This window comes from Pristiophorus japonicus, chromosome 10, assembly GCF_044704955.1.
Source record: "Pristiophorus japonicus isolate sPriJap1 chromosome 10, sPriJap1.hap1, whole genome shotgun sequence".
Lineage (NCBI taxonomy): Eukaryota > Metazoa > Chordata > Chondrichthyes > Pristiophoridae > Pristiophorus > Pristiophorus japonicus.
The window spans coordinates 149,008,024-149,027,255 of record NC_091986.1 but is presented as its reverse complement, the minus strand read 5'-3'; the positions used below and the strand labels follow the sequence as shown (position 1 = coordinate 149,027,255).

At 44.3% G+C, this 19,232-nt stretch overlaps 1 protein-coding gene across 1 annotated transcript in view; it reads right to left on the bottom strand.

Annotated features, from left to right (window-relative positions):
• Window positions 1–19,232, bottom strand: part of atm (ATM serine/threonine kinase) — a 145,314-nt gene that overhangs the window by 104,220 nt on the left and 21,862 nt on the right. Inside the window, exons 7-11 of the mRNA XM_070891313.1 lie at window positions 17,372–17,490; window positions 15,332–15,458; window positions 14,429–14,628; window positions 13,014–13,188; window positions 10,242–10,406 (exon numbers count right to left, since the gene is read on the bottom strand). Coding sequence (XP_070747414.1) covers window positions 10,242–10,406; window positions 13,014–13,188; window positions 14,429–14,628; window positions 15,332–15,458; window positions 17,372–17,490 — 786 coding nt within the window. The remainder of the gene's footprint in view (window positions 1–10,241; window positions 10,407–13,013; window positions 13,189–14,428; window positions 14,629–15,331; window positions 15,459–17,371; window positions 17,491–19,232) is intronic.

Here is a 19,232-nt window from a genome sequence, read left to right as displayed (position 1 = left end):
ACGGGTCCTTTTCAGAATGGCAGGCAGTGACTAATGGGAGTGCCACAGGGCTCAGTGCTGGGATCCCAGCTCTTTACAATATCCATTAACAATTTAGATGAAGGAATTGAGTGTAATATCTCCAAGTTTGCGGATGACACTAAAGTGGGTGACGGTGTGAGCTGTGAGGAGGACGATAAGAGGCTGCAGGGTGACTTCGACAGGTTAGGTGAGTGGGCAAATGCATGGCAGATGCAGGATAAATGTGAGGTTATCCATTTTGGGGGCAAAAACACAAAGGCAGATTATTATCTGAATGGCGGCAGATTAGCAAAAGGGGAGGTGCAACGAGACCTGGGTGTCATGGTTCATCAGTCACTGAAAGTGGGCATGCAGGTATATCAGGTGGTGAAGGCGGCAAATGGTATGTTGGCCTTCATAGCTAGGGGATTTGAGTATAGGAGCAGGGAGGTCTTACTGCAGTTGTACAGGGCCTTGGTGAGGCCTCACCTGGAATATTGTGTTCAGTTTTGATCTCCTAATCTGAGGAAGGATATTCTTGCTATTGAGGGAGTGCAGCGAAGGTTCACCAGACTGATTCCAGGGATGGCTGGACTGACATATGAGAAGAGACTGGATCAACTGGGCCTTTATTCACTGGAGTTTAAAAGGATGAGAGGGGATGTCATAGAAACGTATAAGATTCTGATGGGACTGGACAGGTTAGATGCAGGAAGAATGTTCCCGATGTTGGGGAAGTCTAGAACCAGGGGACATAGGCTTAGGATAAGGGGTAGGCCATTTAGGACTGAGATGAGGAGAAACTTCTTCACTCAGAGTTGTTAACCTATGGAATTCCCTGCCGCAGTGTGTTGTTGATGCCAGTTCATTGGATATATTCAAGAGGGAGTTTGATATGGCCCTTACGGCTTAGAGGATCAAAGGGTATGGAGAGAAAGCAGAAAAGGGGTACTGTGGGAATGATCAGCCATGATCTTATTGAATGGCGGTGCAGGCTCGAAGGGCCGAATGGCCTACTCCTGCACCTATTTTCTATGTTTCTATCTGTGTTTCTGGTATCGCTCACCTCTAATCTGCTCTTTTGTATTTCCATTAGTTTGTCTTGTCTTTTTCTGTAGCCACTGTTCCTTTAAACTTTGGTGTTCGTTCTTCCTAAGCTTCCGGTTCGCAGCCCTACATTGTCTTCCTTTTTCCACATTATGACAGCGTTCATGACTCCTTCCATTATAGCCTACCCTAACTACTGTGGCAACAAGAGCAGTTGAGAGGTGAGTGTCTCACCTCCTGACTCCCCAAAGCCTTTCCACTATCTGCAAGGCACAAGTCAAGAGTATGATGGAATACTCTCTACGTGCCTGGATGAGTGTAGGTCCAACAACACCCAAGAAGCTCAACACCAGCCAGGACAAAGCAGCCTGCTTGATTGGACCCGATCTACTACTTTAAACCTTCACTCCCTGCACCACCGGCATACTGTGGCTGCAGTGTGTACCATCTACAAGATGCACTGCAGCACCTCGCCAAGGCTTCTTCGGCAGCACCTCTTAAACCCACGACCTCTACCACCTAGAAGGACAAGGACTGCAGGCGTATGAGAACAGCACCACCTCCACATTCCCCTCCAAGTCAGACACCATCCTGACTTGGAAGTTTATCGTTGTTCCTTCATCGTCGTTGGGTCAAAATCCTGGAACTTCCTCCCTAACGCCACTGTGGGAGTACCTTCACCACACGGACTGCAGCGGTTCAAGGCGGCGGCTCACCACCATCTTCTCAAGTGCAATTAGGGATGGGCAATAAATGCTGGCCAGCGCCCACATCCGGTGAACGGATCAAAAAAAATGAATTCTTTCTCAAATTGGAACTCTTTCAATATTCCCTTCCCTTTACAACCTACAGGCATTTAACGCTGTGATTATTTGCACAAACACCTTCTGCGCATGTGCACGATATACCGGAGGAAATGTCAGAAACTTGGACAGGAGGAGGTCAGGAACATGGGGTGGTGAGAGGTCACGAACCTGTTGGGGAGGGAATAGGTCAGAAATCTGGCGGGGTGGGGAAGGTTCAAAACATTTGGGGGGGGGCATGTACTTGTTTGAGGGTGGGAGGGGAAAGAGAAGGCCCTAACGCGCAAGGGTGAGCCCCGTCTGTTCTCTGACTGGAGCTTGGCAGTCAGATTGAATAGCTCGAATTACGCATTGCAAAGTACTTGATTACTTAGGCAGGCAGTATTTAAGTACACATTCCAGATAAACTGCTGGGTGTGTCTTGTCCTCCAAATGAACTGATCAGAAACCTGGTCGTGACCTCCAACGGGACCAATCAGAAATCTGTGTTCCAAATAAATGCGATCGGCATTTAAACCCCAAGCATTTGTGTCATGTAAACATTAGCACTCAATTCGAAAGTTGTGGATTCAAACCCCACTATCTACTTCATCATCATCATAGGCAGTCCCTCGGAATCGAGGAAGACTTGCTTCCACTCTTAGAATGAGTCTTTAGGTGGCTGAACCAGAGTCCCTGCCACAGGTGGGACAGACAATCGTTGAGGGTAAGAGAAGGTGGGACAGGTTTGCCGCACGTTCCTTCTGTAGCCTGCGCTCGTCTTCCGCATGCACTCGCCAACGAGTCTCGAGGTGCTTAGCACCCTCCCGGATCCACCTCCTCCACCCAGGGCGGTCTTCGGCGAGGGACTCCCGGGAGTCGGTGGGGATGCTGCACTTTACCAGGGAGGCTTTGAGGGTGTCCTTGTAATGTTTCCTCTGTCCACCTTTGGCTCGTTTGCCATGAAGGAGTTCAGAGTAGAGTGCTTGTTTCTGGAGTTTCGTGTCTGGCATGTGGACGACGTGGCCCGACCAGCAGAGCTGATCAAGTGTAGTCAGCGCTTCAATGCTGGGGATATTGGCCTGCTCAAGGACGCTAATGTTAGTGCGTCTGTTCTGCCAGGGAATTTGTAGGATCTTGCGAAGGCATCGTTGGTGGTATTTCTCCAGCAACTTGAGGTGTCTACTACGGTCCATGTCTCTGAGCCATACAGGAGGGCAGGTATTACTACAACCCTGTAGACCATGAGCTTGGTAGTAAATTTGAGGGCCTGGTCTTCAAACATTCTTTTCCTCAGGCAGCCGAAGGCTGCGCTGGCGCACTGGTGGCGGTGTTGAATCTCCTCATCGTCTGCTTTTGTTGATAAGAGGCTTCCGAGGTATGAGAAATGGTCCACGTTGTCCAGGGCCACGCCGTGGATCTTGATGACTGGGGGACAGTGCTCTGCGGCGAGGACAGGTTGGTGGACGACCTTTGTCTTACGGATGTTTAGCGTAAGGCCCATGCTTTCGTATGCCTCAGTAAATATGTTAACAATGTCCTGGAGTTCAGCCTCTGTGTATGCGCAGACGCAGGCATCGTCTGTGTACTGTAGTTTGATGACAGAGGTCAGGGTGGTCTTCGACCAGGCCCGGAGACGGCGAAGGTTGAACAGCTTCCCACTGGTTCTGTAGTTTAATTCCACTCCAGCGGGGAGCTTGTTGACTGTGAGGTGGAGCATGGCAGCGAGGAAGAGCATGGCAGCGAGGAAGAGTGAGAAGAGGGTTGGGACGATGACACAGCCCCGTTTGATCCCGGTCCGGAAGTGGATTGGGTCTGTAATAGATCCGTTGGTAAGGATCACGGTCTGCATGTCGTTGTGGAGCAGGCAGAGGATGTTAATGAACTTTTGGGGGCATTCGAAACGGAGGACGCCGCTCCATAGACCCTTGCGGTTTACAGTGTCAAAGGCCTTTGTAAGGTCGAAGAAGGCCATGTATAAGGGCTGGCGCTGCTCCCTGCATTTTTCCTGCAGCTGTCGCGCTGCAAAAATCATGTCCGTTGTGCCCCGTAGGGGATGAAATCTGCACTGTGACTCCAGGAGGAGCTCTTCGGCCACAGGGAGAAGACAGTTGAGGAGGACTCTAGCGACAATTTTCCCAGTGGCTGATAGCAGGGAGATTCCTCTGTAGTTGCCACAGTCGGACTTGTCCCCTTTTTTGATGATGATCACGATCACTGCATCTCTGAAATCTCCCGGCATGCTCTCCTTCCTCCAGATGAGAGAGATGAGGTCATGTATCTGCGCAACAGCGCCTCTCCGCCATATTTTAGCGCCTCAGCAGGGATTCCATCCGCTCCCGTAGCCTTGTTGTTTTTGAGCTGCCTTATGGCTTTTCCTACCGCGTGCAATGTTGGGGTTTCACTAAGGTGGTGACGGGTCGCATGCTGCGGGACGGAGTTGAGAACAGTCGAGTCAAAGGCAGAGTTTCGATTGAAGAGATCTTCGAAGTGCTCCTTCCAGCGGGTCCTGATTGCCTCGGTGTCCTTGATGAGCGCTTCCCCGTTCTTGGTCAGTAATGGGGTGGGGCCTTGGGAGTTTGGACCGTAGGTAGCCTGGACTGCGATGAAGAATCCTCGCACATCATGGCTGTCGCCAGTTGTTGTATCTCCTGCGCTTTCTTCATCCACCTGTTCTTTAGGTCCCGGGTTTTTTGTTGGATGTCAGCCATGAGCCGCCTGTAATGTTGCTTTGCAGCTCCCGAGTTGGGTTGCTGCTTAAGGCTCAGAAATGCTCTGCGCTTGCGATCTATTAGTTCTTGGACCTCCTGATCATTCTCATCAAACCAGTCCTGGTGTTTTCTGGTTGAGTGACCAAGCGTCTCTTCACAGGCATTGGTTATGGAGGCTGGAAGGCAGACCAAGCACTGTGGGCATTCTGCGTCTCAGGATCATCAAGGCACGCCAAGTTAGTTGTGAGGCGCTGGCTGTATAGGGCTCTCTTAGCTGGGTCTTTAAGTGCCCCGGCATTGACTTTTTTGCGGCACTGCTTCTGCTGCCCCCTCTGCTTTGGGGCTATGTTGATGTCAATGATTGATCGGATTAGGCAGTGGTCCATCCAGCAGTCGTCAGCTCCTGTCATGGCGCGGGTGATGTGCACATCCTTGCAATCCCTAGCTCGGATGATGACATAGTCGAGCAGGTGCCAGTGTTTGGAGCGAGGGTGTTGCCATGATGCCTTGTATTTGTCCCTCTGGCGGAACAGGGTGTTAGTGATAAGAAGTTCATGTTCTAGACATTTTGTCAGGAGTAGGGTACCACTGGAGTTGGCTTTCCCTACCCCCTCTCTGCCAATCACGCCTCCCCAGAGGGCTGTGTCTTTGCCGACCCTGGCATTGAAGTCACCTAGGAGGATCAGTTTGTCGCCCGCAGTGATGCAGGACAGGGATGTCTCGAGGCTGGAGTAAAAACCCTCTTTGGTCTCGTCCGTTGCATTGAGTGTTGGGGCGTACGCACTGATGACTGTGGTGCATTGGTTTCGGGATAGGGTGAGTCTAAGAGTGATGAGGCATTCATTAACCCCACAAGGGGAATCTTTGAGGCAGTCGACCAGCTCGTTTTTGATGGCGAAATCGACTCCGTGAAGGCAACGTTCTTCCTCTGGTTTCCCTTTCCAAAAAAAGGTGTAACCTCCACCTTGTTCCTCGAGCTGGCCCTTCCCTGCCTGCCAGATCTCGCTTAGGGCGGCGATGTCGATGTCAAAGCGTTTAAGTTCCCGGGCAACTATGGCGGTGCGGCATTCCAGCGTGTCGCTGTTGGGGTTGTCCATGAGTGTCCTGACGTTCCAGGTCCCGAACTTCATGTTAACGAAGTGGAAGATGTCTGTGCGTGAGTTCTTTTAACGTGGGGTGGCCGTTAACGGCCACCACACGGGCTTAGCTGAGTAAGGTCTTGGTCCAGTGTCAAGGGGGTCCAAGACGACGGGAGACCAGGCACTGCTATATGGGCCTAGTTGCCTATGGCGAGATGTTAGCCGCAAACTCGGCGTCGAATAGCGCCCTTGATGGTAGGTGGTCCGAGGCTTGATTGAGGTCCAGCCATCGTCGAGGAGGAGAGGCCTGATCGTCGCTGGAGGGAAGAAGGCCCATCGCTGGGGGAAAGAAGGCCCACCGCTTTAAAAAGTCTGTATTAAAATATTAAAAGGAAACATTAAAACATTAAAAATGTTAAGACTAAAATGAAAGACTTAAAGGCCTGGTGGTTCGGACTCCCGGTGTTTGGTTCCTGGTGTCCCCTGGGGGCTCCCAGTGTTTGGTTCCCGGTGTCTCTCGGGGGCTCCCGGTGTGTCAGGCTCCTGGTGTGTTGGACTCCTCGTGTCCGATTCTCGGTGTCTCGTAGTGGCAGGAACACTAATCAACTCGGTGTAGGCCGCAAGCCCCAAATAGGAGCCGCAGGCCGGTGCAGGGGTCCCTCCGGCCCGGGATAGAAGCGGCCTGGTGTGGGGTGCTTTCGGCCCGGAATAGTCTGCACTATCGACCTGAGCACATAATGTGGGCTGACATTTCAATGCAGTATTGGATGTGTGCTGCATTGTTGGAGGTGCAGTCTTTCTGATTAGATGTTAAATTAAGGCACAGTCTGCCTACTCCAGCACTTCGGTTGGGCACTAAAAGATCCCATAACACTATTCAAAAGAAAAGCAAGGAGTTTTCCCCAGTGTCCTGCCCAATATTCCTTCATCAAACACTGCTCCATCCACATAAATGATTAATTGGCCAATCATCTAATTTTCTGTTTATAATGTTGCTATGTGCCAACTGGCTGCAGTGGTGAGACTGCAATTCAAAAGTAATTAAATGATTATGAAGCACTTTAGATTGTCTTTAGGAAGGTGCTTTATAAATGCAAGATCTTGCTTCTTTTTTTCTTACTTTTTGACTGATCTCATCTTCTCTCCTACTCTTTTCATCCTTGGTGGTGTCCTATAGTGTGGGCCTTGTCCCCTCACTGAGGTATCTCAATTCAAAAATAAACACCAGACCAGCCAACTGCGACTATACTTATACAGTCAAGAACTAGCAAATCTTCCCCAAATAACTAAGATTGGATGGAAGGAAAGTTAAGGTTAGACTCGGGATTAATTTTCACAACCACTGTAGCATTGCAGCAAAGCAGCTTTATCCTCGCTGCAACATTGAAGCTGGTATGTAAATAAATATTGTTGCCAGCGATTACAAAACAAGTTGCACGGGTGTAGCCAAAGTGAAATCCCCATATCCAAAGTGCACAGGGGAGAGGGGCAAACATTTGGAGCACCATTAGCCCATTAAGCTCCTTCCATTGTTCTCATCAGATGAGACAGTACTAGCTGTTGTCTATCATTTGAAAAGAATTTTGTGACAAAGCCATGCAAGATTGTATGTTTGATCATCATAAAAACTTCCTCCTATAGATAATGAAATAATCTTCTTCCTGTGTTTTTAAACTCTGAAAACATTCCTAAAAAAAACCTTCAGATACATGTCCATGTTCCTTCCTCACAACAATGTTTATTTGTCAATTTCACTTTTGGTCTAATATTTTGGAATGAAGAAAGTCAACTCCCCAAAACAATACTTTGAAGGTTTGTATGTTTATTACATCTCCTTCTATCCAAAGATGCACAAATATGGCAGCTCAAGGACATAGAGCCATTTGGAGGAATGAGTAAATCAGTGTCCACTTTCAATTTGGAGGAAGACACAATTCGAGGTGCCTTTCCTGGGCACAAAACTAATACTCATATTGGAAATTGAAGGGCACCCACATGCAGATAACAAAAGCAAAATACTGCGGATGCTGGAACAGGAAATAAAAACAGAAAATGCTAGAAATCTCAGCGGGTCAGGCAGCTTCTGTGAAGAGAAAAACAGAGTTAACGTTTCAGGTCGATGACCTTTCGTCAGAACTGGCGAATGTTTGAAAAGAAGATTCTAAAGGAGCACTGAAAGGGGGAGGGGAAGAAAGAACAAAACGGAAGGTCTGTGATAGGGTGGAAGGCAGGAGAGATTAGAGAAACAAAAGGGAATTGAAATGGTAATGGCCGGTGTTAGAAAAAGCTTAGTCTCGGGTGTGAATGGCGGAATAATGACCAGCTGCCATTGGAGACAAAGAGAAAAAAAAACATAAGATCGGGGTGGAAGGGAGCCAAAAATGGGCAGAGGTTATCTGAAATTGTTGAACTCGATGTTGAGTCCAGAAGGCTGTAAAGTGCCTAAATGAAAGATGAGGTGCTGTTCCTCGAGCTTGCGTTAAGCTTCATGGAACAGTGTAGGAGGCCGAGGACGGAGATGTTGGAGTGGGAGCGGAACGGGGAATTAAAGTGACAGGCGACCGGAAGCTCAGGGTCATGCTTACGTACTGAATGGAGGTGCTCCGCAAAGTGGTCACCCAATCTGTGTTTGGTCTCTCCAATGTAGAGGAGACCACAACGTGAGCAGCAAATACAGTATAATGCAGATAAAGCTGCTTTGAAGATGCTATTTGCACTATTAAATACTTCTGTGAACGTTGCCCATACAAATGCTGCAATATCAAATAGAAATGGTGCAGGAATAAGTTTACTTCATAATGGGTACTTTATTTGCATAAATATTATAAAACTGCTTATAGCTTTTAAACTATTTAAGGATGAAATGGTCCAGCAGAAGACAAGCACAAGGGTTTGCACAAGGATGATTCTTAATTATTTGTTAACTATTAGAGACAGATGGAATTGAGCTGTTCAATAAATTGTTTTTTATTCTGGATTTGATGTTGGTGTTTATATTTCTAGTGAAGTGAGGGCAAGAGCAGTAAGGCTGGACTAAAAGCAGGCAATCAGATGGTGGTAGTAACGACAGTGGTAATAAAGATTGTGGAACTGTGGGTGTGTTGGGGTTGGAAAGGATGATTCAGGTAAAGCGCTCTTCAATGAGCTGCTCTGGCATCTAGGGGCACAGTAGATGATGCTGCTCCTGCTCTTCCTCTTCTTCATGCTTCTCTTCCTCTTCCTGCTGCACTTCTTGCTCCCCAAGTCTGAAGAGGATTATCCTCATCAGCCAGTAGCCAGCTTGTAACTCAATGGCTTAGATGGAATAAAAACTGTTGCTAGGAAACCGGGTACAGATCCAGATGTTTGTGGTCGCAAACAAGCTGGATATTGAGGGAGTGGAATTCCTTTCTATTCAGAAAGATGCCATACTGGTGATGGGGAGCTGCATGGAAACAAAACCTAGCACTCTGTCGTCCTGCTTTGCACTGACCACGGGGAAAGTGATGCAAGTGCTCCTCCTGGGATAGAGAATCTCGGAGACCACTCAGATACAACTGTGGATCACAAACTGGGTGATGTCACTTGCTGCTGCGTGAAAGGAGCCCGTGGCATAAAACCTAAAGCCACAGGTAGTGCTGTCCATGCCCTAGTTCAAGGCCTGTTGTGGTTGCAGCATGTAACATAGCCCAGTGATACACTCCTTTGTGAAGCTAAGGTGCCTGATGCATTGCTCCTCAGAGAGGTTCAGGTAAGAGAAGTGCTCCTTGAAGATCCGCTGTGGGTATGCCCTCTTATGCAGTGCCTTCCTCCTCTCTCTTCTCCAATCTTCGTTGCTGCTCTTCCTCATCCTCCAGCCCAAAAGGAAACCCTACCAGACCATCCACGACTGCAGTAAAACGTTTTGAAGGCAGCCAAAAAACAGTCGAGCACCAGCAAAACCTAAAGTCAGATTTAAGTTCTATGAATCAGAAAACAGGCGTTTTTCTTACTTCTGGTGCACACTGAATGTCTACAAAGCTGCCTGATCCAATATGATGGGTGGCACACTTTCGGTGCGGAATCAGCCGACAATATGGATTCTTAGGCATCTGCTTTGTGCCTGAGAAACGGATGCAGCACCAGAGAATTTCTAGGCCATAAATGTTTTTACCTAGCAACTTACTAGCAATTTTAACTGATAGCTATGCTTTAAATTTACACCCTTCTCTTCCAGAGTGTACTTAATCCAATCATGATATCATCACACAAGTGCCATAATGTTACAACACCCAAAGGATTCAGAATAATTTCAAACCACAAATAAAGGACTGATTTTGTAAGAGCAGGTGTAAACTGGCTCTCCAAACCTGAAGTGAACTCAGTAGGATTCATTCATAATTCACATGGTTACAAATATAATTGCGACCTTAAAGTCCACCTTTCATTTGAGAGTTCAATCTACCACAAGTTATAAGAGTACATGTACATAGATTTTTCAGATTAAGTGATCATGAGACGGATATTCCAGTCTGCACAAATTTCAGTGAAAAAGTAGGCACAAGTTATAAAGTGGAATTGCACCATTTTTTTATAAATCTTTTGACGAAATGAATGAAGACAAGAATTTCAGTCCTCATGGTGTTCATTTAAAAAATTCTTACCTCCAATAATGTGAACTGTCTCTTGCTGTACTTGATTTTCTCCTGGGTAAGACGCAGCTCTCTGAAGTCAGGAAGATCAGGGAAAGGATCCAGCCGCCTAATTGCATGGTACAGGTTCTCATTGTCTCGATTAGTAATCACTAGGTACTTCAGCAATTCTAGGGCCTGAAAAAGTTACAACTATAATTCACTAAATATTTAAATCAACATTAAAATGGAGAAGCACAATGATGCTAGATGTTAAAACACTCAGAAGCGCAGAATGGGAACAATTAACCTTTAGGGGTACTGACTAAGGGCCGTGCGGCTCTTGGTTGCCTGGCGGGACACGATGGGCCGAAATAGCCTCCTTCTGCACTGTAAATGACTGTTTCTATGTTCGATGCCTGCTCAGCTCCCACTGAGTTGAATCAAATACAGAGCTCCCGGTCCGCTGACGGCAATTTGAAATTCTCAATGTTGTGTTTAAATCCCTCAATGGCCTCCTTTGACCCCAGCATTGGCTGTGTTGACTTCAGCCACCTAGGCCTGACTCTCTGGATATCCCTCCCTAAACCTGTGTCTTTCCACCTCCCTTTTCTCCTTTAATGCCCTCCTTACACCCAACCTCTGACAAAACTTTTGTTCACTTCTCCGAATATCTGTGTTGGCTCAGTGTACATTTTTTTTTTAAATTGTGCTTTTGTGAAGAACGGTAGGACGTTTTTCTATGTTAACATAGAAACATCGAAAATAGGTGCAGGAGTAGGCCATTCAGCCCTTCGAGCCTGCACCACCAATCAATAAGATCATGGCTGATCATTCACCTCAGTACCCCTTTCCTGCTTTCTCTGCATATGCCTTGATCCCTTTAGTCGTAAGGGCCATATCTAACTCCCTCTTGAATATATCCAATGAACTGACATCAACAACTCTCTGCGACAGGGAATTCCAAAGGTTAACAACTCTGAGTGAAGAAGTTTCTTCTCATCTCAGTCCTAAATGGCTTACCCCTTATCCTTAGACTGCGTCCCCTGGTTCTGGACTTCCCCAAAATCAGGAACATTCTTCCTGCATCTAACCTGACCAGTCCCGTCAGAATTTTATGTTTCTATGAGATCCCCTCTCATCCTTCTAAACTCCAGTGAATACAGGCCCAGTCGATCCAGTCTCTCCTCATATGTCAGTCCTGCCATCCCGGGAATCAGTCTGGTGAACTTCGCTGCACTCCCTCAATAGCAAGAACGTCCTTCCTCAGATTAGGAGACCAAAACTGAACACAATATTCCAGGTGTGGCCTCACCAAGGCCCTGTACAACTGCAGTAAGACCTCCCTGCTCCTATACTCAAATCCCCTAGCTATGAAGGCCAACATGCCATTTGCCTTCTTCACTGCCTGCTGTACCTGCATGCCAACTTTCAATGACTGATGTACCATGACACCCAGGTCTCGTTGCACCTCCCCTTTTACTAATCTGCCGCCATTCAGATAATATTCTGCCTTTGTGTTTTTGCCATCAAAGTGGATAACCTCACATTTATCCACATTATACTACATCTGCCATGCATTTGCCCACTCATCTAACCTGTCCAAGTCATCCTGCAGCCTCTTAGCATCCTCCTCACAGCTCACACCGCCACCCAGTTTCGTGTCATCTGCAAACTTGGAGATATTACACTCAATTCCTTCATCTAAATCATTAATATATATTATAAATAGCTGGGGTCCCAGCACTGAGCCCTGTGGCACCCCACGAGTCACTGCCTACCATTCTGAAAAGGACCCGTTTATTATGACTCTCTGCTTCCTGTCTGCCAACCAGTTTTCTATCCACGTCAGTACATTACCCCCAATATCATGCACTTTAATTTTGCACACCGATCTCTTGTGTGGGACCTTGTCAAAAGCCTTTTGAAAGTCCAAATACACCACATCCACTGGTTCTCCCTTGTCCACTCTACTAGTTACATCCTCAAAACATTCTAGAAGATTTGTCAAGCATGATTTCCCTTTCATAAATCCATGCTGACTTGGACCGATCCAGTCACTGGTTCCCAAATGCGCTGCTATTTCATCTTTAATAACTGATTCCAACATTTTCCCCACTACTGATGTCAGGCTAACCGGTCTATAATTCCCTGTTTTCTCTCTCCTTCCTTTTTTAAAAAGTGGTGTTACATTAGCTACCCTCCAGTCCATAGGAACTGATCCAGAGTCGTTAGACTGTTGGAAAATGATCACCAATGCATCCACTATTTCTAGGGCCACTTCCTTAAGTACTCTGGGATGCAGACTATCAGGCTCCGGGGATTTATCGGCCTTCAATCCCATCAATTTCCCAAACACAGTTTCACGCCTAATAAGGATTTCCTTCAGTTCCTCCTTCTCGCTGGATCCTCGGTCCCCTAGTCTTTCCGAAAGGTTATTTGTGTCTACCTTTGTGAAGACACAACCAAAGTATTTGTTCAACTGGTCTGCCATTTCCTTATTCCCCATAATAAATTCACCTGAATCTGACTGCACGGGATCTACGTTTCTCTTCACTAATCTTTTTCTCTTCACACATCTATAGAAGCTTTTCAGTCAGTTTTTATGTTCCCAGCAAGCTTCCTCTCATACTCTATTTTCCCCCTCCTAATTAAACCCTTAAAGGTAGTATACAAGTACAAATTGTAGTAGTAGAAAAATTATAAATTTTTAACCACAGTTTCAACAAGAAAAGTAAATGTGATAAAATAAAACTTAAAACTGCAAGTAGTAAGCAGAGACAATATTATGAATCAATGGCTCACCTGCTGGCGAATCTCTGGCTGCTCATTGACCAGTGGTGTAAGTGTGCCCACGATGACATGAAGATGGCTTTCAAGTGCATCCTCACAGTGCTCCACGGCAGTTTGGCAAGTGACAGTTAAAAGGTCACAACACAGAGAAAAGCTACGGGTAGCTACATCATCCATATGTGATGGCCTAAAAAGAAAATTTACAATACATAAACTGAAACAATGATGTCTAAATATAAGACATTGGGCTAATTTTTTGGTCTACAGGGCAATTGGAGTGCATGTTGGGAATTCAGGTGCACACCCCATGATTTTATATCCATCAACTCTAAACTAAAGTGGTGGAACCATTCACTAGGCAAATAACTAAAAGGTTCTTTAGTAAAAGTGACTGATTCACCAACATAACAACCAATAATCTGTTTGCTGTATGTTATACACACAGTCATTTGTAACAATGTTTTAAGAATTCTACATTTGAGAGGTATTGAGCTCCAGTGTACTGTCGCAGTGATATCTGTAAATCCCCACAGGCGAGCTCCCAAATTTAACTGCGGTAACGAAGAGGTCTGAGAAGAAATCAGATTACTTCCCATAGGACGAGAATTCATTTAAAACAAACGGGTAAATGAATCCACAAGTGTGTTACCCCTAGAAAAATATTTTCTGCTCATTCTGTCACCCAGGAAATGATGCCTGACTGAAGAGGTTCAAGGAGAGAGTGAGAAAATAAAAATAAATCTTAAACTGGCAAAAAAAATTTCACCCACCACTAGATGTTTCCTACATGCATCAACACTGGTGCATTCACTTGTTTTCAGTTGATGTATTAGTTTTAAATTAATTAATTTTGAGCCCTGAATATGCTAGATTACAAAACATTAAACACCACAGGCCAGTATCAGCAGTAAGACAAAAGTAATTTCTCTAAATCTGATGGTTTAAACAACAGATTTTTCTTTGAAAAATGCAGCCAAGTGATCCAGTAATCCAAAGGAAGACTGACCAATGTACTATTTTTGTCTCTACAATGCTTCACTCATTTGGCTAACCACCTATTAGTTATAAGTGATTATATAAGAGAAGAGAATGAAGAAGCCAAAACTGACATGAAAAATTACTATCACAGTGATTAATAGTTTGAGAACAACCAGACACTTAAATGAAAAGAAAAACCTAGCCACTCTTGGCTTGCTAAATGCATTGCCCAGTCTGGAAATAGGTGATACAGACCAAGGAGGTTCCAGATTCAATCCCTTATCTGTGTTGGGAAAGCAGAAGGAAATCAGCACCCTTGGGGTAGGTAGGAGAAAATGTAATAACATTTATTTTAAAAAAATAATTCTTTACTTCGGTACAAGTCAAACAATGAACAAGTTTTAAAGGTAACATAACCTTCTAAAGAATATAGAAAAGAGAGAACTGACCGGCTGTTGATATGGTGGATCAGACTGTAGATGACATCACGAAGAACAAATGCCCACACTCCTCCTAGCCCGTCCTTTATCTCTTTCAGCAGCAAGTTTACAAACAAACGATACATCATTAGGATTCGATGCTTTTCATAGGCACTGCTGTTGTCTGCTGCCTTCTTACAAATCGCTAGCAAGATCTTTTGGATTGAATCCTATTTGCAACACATTTCAGAAAGCTTGTAATGGTAAATATCTCAAATGGCTTCTTAAAAAAAAATGTCAGAGATTTTAAATTGCACACTGTGAATGAACCCAACATGGAACATTGTACAAATTAATTAATACGGTCAAAAAATGAAAGGAAAATAAAGTCTAGTTTAGGAAAAAATGGAAGGACACTGAAGAAAACTGTAAGTTTGTCATTGATTAAATATTGACCCACATTGTGCAACCCCTTGAACATTCTTCTGTTAAAGTTGTTCAATGATAATCTGGCCACCACCAGAAAATAATACATTAATGAATTACAAAATTATTTGAGAGATCGCACCGTTTAGTGATTTAAACCCTGTTATAAGGAATGTGCTTTCAGTTAAAGGACAGTTCTCAATTAGTGAGAAAGATGGGAAGGTTACGAAGAATCCTGTTTGAATGTACTATTGTACCGGCCAAAGATGTGTGTGACTGTGAAGAATATCAACCCATACTGCCACCCACTAACCCCCCCTTCCGCTGCCCCCCCCACCCACACCTTTCTGCCAATAAAGTGTCAAATAAAATAAGTCAATTATTTTTTACTTTAAGGATCAGGGCATAGATAACACCTTCAAAAAATACCCATTGCCTTCCCAGTGCAACCTTTATTAGCAAGTTTACAAATACAAGCACAAAATGTAGATGGAACAATAAACTTACAGGGTTTTTTGAAAGAATTGCAACAAGTGACTTAAGCTTCTCTTTGTGGCAGCTGCTAATGTATTCCAATGTTGCTTTGATCACACAGGATGGGAAATAAGGTGGGTTAGGAGCAGGATCCATTGCCCTGTATAGACGAGGAAAAATAACTAAATAACTGTCTTAGATTTCTGCTGCAGAAAAATACAGCTATGATTTAATCATACAAGATTCTTGCAAAAACTCCAATGTGTGACACACAGGAGGGATTCCAATAATGTAGCAACCAGATTCCTCATTTCCTCACCCAAACAATTGCAAGCTGATGTGCAAGCTACAAGAACATAAGAAATAGGAACAGGAGTAGGCCATACGGCTCCTCGAGCTGCTCCGCCATTCAATAAGATCATGGCTAATATGATCATGGATTCAGCTCCACTTCCCCACCCCTTATCCACTTATCATTTAAGAAACTGTCTATTTCTGTCTTAAATTTATTCAATGTCCCAGCTTCCACAGCTCTCTGAGGCAGCGAATTCCACAGATTTACAACCCTCAGAAGAAATTTCTCCTCATCTCTGTTTTAAGTGGGCGGCCCCTTATTCTAAGATCGTGCCCTCTAGTTCTAGTCTCCCCCATCAGTGGAAACATCCTCTCTGCATCCAGCTTTTCAAGACCCCTCATAATCTTACACGTTTTTATAAGATCACCTCTCATTCTTCTGAATTCCAATGAGTAGAGGCCCAACCTACTCAACCTTTCCTCATAAGTCAACCCCCCTCATCCCTGCAATCAACCTAGTAAACCTTCTCTGTCTGCCTCCGAAGCAAGTATATCCTTTCGTAAATATGCAGTATTCCAGGTGTGGCCTCACCAATACTTATATAGCTGTAGCAAGACTTCCCTGCTTTTATACTCCATCCCTTTTGCAATAAAGGCCAAGATACCATTGGCCTTCCATATGTCTCACTTGATTTTTTTTCAACATAGTTATGATAATTTTAGTTTATTTTTTGTGCCGAATTAAGAAATCTGACAGGCTTTTATTTAACCCTTCAGTATCTGTCACTGTATTTGCTGTACAAGCCACTGGGTTTATTGAGCAGAGCAAACATTTACACAAAGCCTAACAATAAAGTTTGTTTCGTTGCAGTTCTGTAGTTGAATTTAAATAGATTTCTTTTAATTTCCTATTCTGTACACCGAGCTTTTTTAGTTGATTTACAGTTTAAGGCTGTACCTGCATACTATCCTTTTGTGTTTCATGCACAAGTACCCCCAGGTCCCGCTGTACTGTGGCACTTTGCAATCTTTCTCCATTTAAATAATAACTTGCTCTTTGATTTTTTCTGCCAAAGTGCATGACCTCACACTTTCCGACATTATACTCCATCTGCCAAATTTTTGCCCACTATGTCCATGCTTGGCTTGGAACATCTTCACTATCTTAAAATGACAAGAGTTGAAATGGACACTGGTCATTTCAGGCTCTTTATTGGCCAACAAATATTCAAGGGAATAATGGATAAAATCAACAACTTGGACTGCTCTTCATCTCCTACAAACTTAAACTGTAAATCAACTAAAAAAGCTCGGTGTACAGAATAGGAAATTAAAAGAAATCTATTTAAATTCAACTACAGAACTGCAACTAAACCATCTTTATTGTTAGGCTTTGTATAAATGTTTGCTCTACTCAATAAACCCAGTGGTTTGTACAGCAAATACAGTGACAGACACTGAAGGGTTAAATAAAAGCCTGTCAGATTTCTTAATTCGGCACAAAAAATAAACTAAAATTATCATAACTATGTTGAAAAAAAAAAATCAAGTGAGACATATGGAAGCAGGCACTCATGATATTACTATAGGTTCATAAGAAGCATCTGCAATTTACGTATGTTCATGTACTTCTTTGAAGAACTGGAATTGTTATGTGAGAACAAATGACAAAAGTTGCTGATCATGGTGGTATCACACTCTAGGGATGCAGATAAGCTATTACCCAGTTATTAGCCTCATTAGTATTAAATGGCTTCAAATCTCCATTAGTTTTCTTACCCAGCAAACTTCACCAACTCTACACCGTCTACTGCATCTTGGTCAGGAGGGTCGTACAGGGTATTGAGCAACTCTACAACAATCTCTGGCAAGTTGTTGTGGCTCAAATGGTCAATTTGCTTTTTTTTTTTAAATAAAGAGAGAGAAATACCAACATTAAAGAACATTTCAGAAATCGTGGTTTTACACCCAACATGCTCAGAGCAAATAAGATTGTTTCCCTGAAAGAAAATGACAGAATGACTTAACCGCATCCTATTATTTTATTAACTATTTCCTGTTTTCTATGATAAACCATGATAAGCCCAAATTGGTCTGTAGCAATATATTAAATACAGATTGATTGGGCTCAAAATTGGCCAGGAGTTGCTCTGTTTTTTTTGGAGCAACTTGATTTTTCTGGAGTCTCTTAAAAATCCCCATTTTGCACATTCAATTTGCTCCTGTGTAAGTGAGTTAGTTAGGATTTTTTTAGTTTCGTTTTTTTTAAAAAAGGGGCCGTTATCAGCCACCTATGCCCGTTTTGGCCATTTAGGCCACTTTGGACAGCTAATAGTTGCTACAAACTAACTTAGGCCAGTGTATGTGGTCACTTGGGGCCGCACAGAAAACCCTTGCGTAGAGTTAAGAAATCAGCGCATCGGAGACCATTCGGCCAGAGATAGGGGCGGGAAGGGAAGCAGAGAGGACCTTGCAAAGCACTGAACAAAGCACAGCAAGTAGTAAGCATTCAAGACATAAAAACATTCAAGAAGAAATAAAATATAAAACGAAGTCCTACCTTCCTATAAAAACTTGGCCCAGGAAGTCAGCGGGCCGGCCGGTGCAACAGAAGTAAGTCCAAGTTCCAGTCCCAGGGTGCCCTATCTCAGCCCCAGCTCCAATCCCTTCCCAAAGAATCCTCTCCTTCTGACCCCACTCCTGTTCCTACTCAGCTTATCTAAAGTGCTTTCCACAGCGGGCCCGGCCGGTGCGTGAGACCACTCGGCCAGGGATAGGGGCGGCGAGCATCGGAAGAGGCATATAAATTGGCCAGAAAAAGCAGCAAACCTGAGGACTGAGAAATTTAGAATTCAGCAGAGGAGGACAAAGGGTCTAATTAGGAGGGGGAAAATAGAGTATGAGAGGAAGCTTGCAGGGAACATAAAAACTGACTGCAAAAGCTTCTATAGATACGTGAAGAGAAAAAGATTATTGAAGATCAACGTAGGTCCTTTGCAGTCAGAATCAGGTGAATTTATAATGGGGAACAAAGAAGTGGCAGACCAACTGAACAAATACTTTGGATCTGTCTTCACTAAGGAAGACACAAATAACCTTCCGGAAATACTAGGGGTTCGAGGTTCTAGCGAAAAGGAGGAACTGAAGGAAATCCTTATTAGTCAGGAAATTGTGTTAGGGAAATTGATGGGATTGAAGGCCGATAAATCCCTTAAAGGCTGCATCCCAGTGTACTGAAGGAAGTGGCCCTAGAAATAGTGGATGCATTGGTGATCATTTTCCAACATTCGATTGACTCTGGATCAGTTCCTATGGACTGGAGGGTAGCTAATGTAACACCACTTTTTTAAAAAAAGGAGGGAGAGAGAAAACAGGGAATTATAGACCGGTTAGCCTGACATTGGTGGTGGGGAAAATGAATGTTGGAATCAGTTATTAAAGATGAAATAGCAGCGCTTTGGAAAGCAGTGACAGGATCGGTCCAAGTCAGCATGGATTTATGAAAGGGAAATCATGCTCGACAAACCTTCTAGAATTTTTTGAGGATGTAACTAGTAGAGTGAACAAGGGAGAACCAGTGGATGTGGTGTATTTGGACTTTCAAAAGGCTTTTGACAAGGTCCCACACAAGAGATTAGTG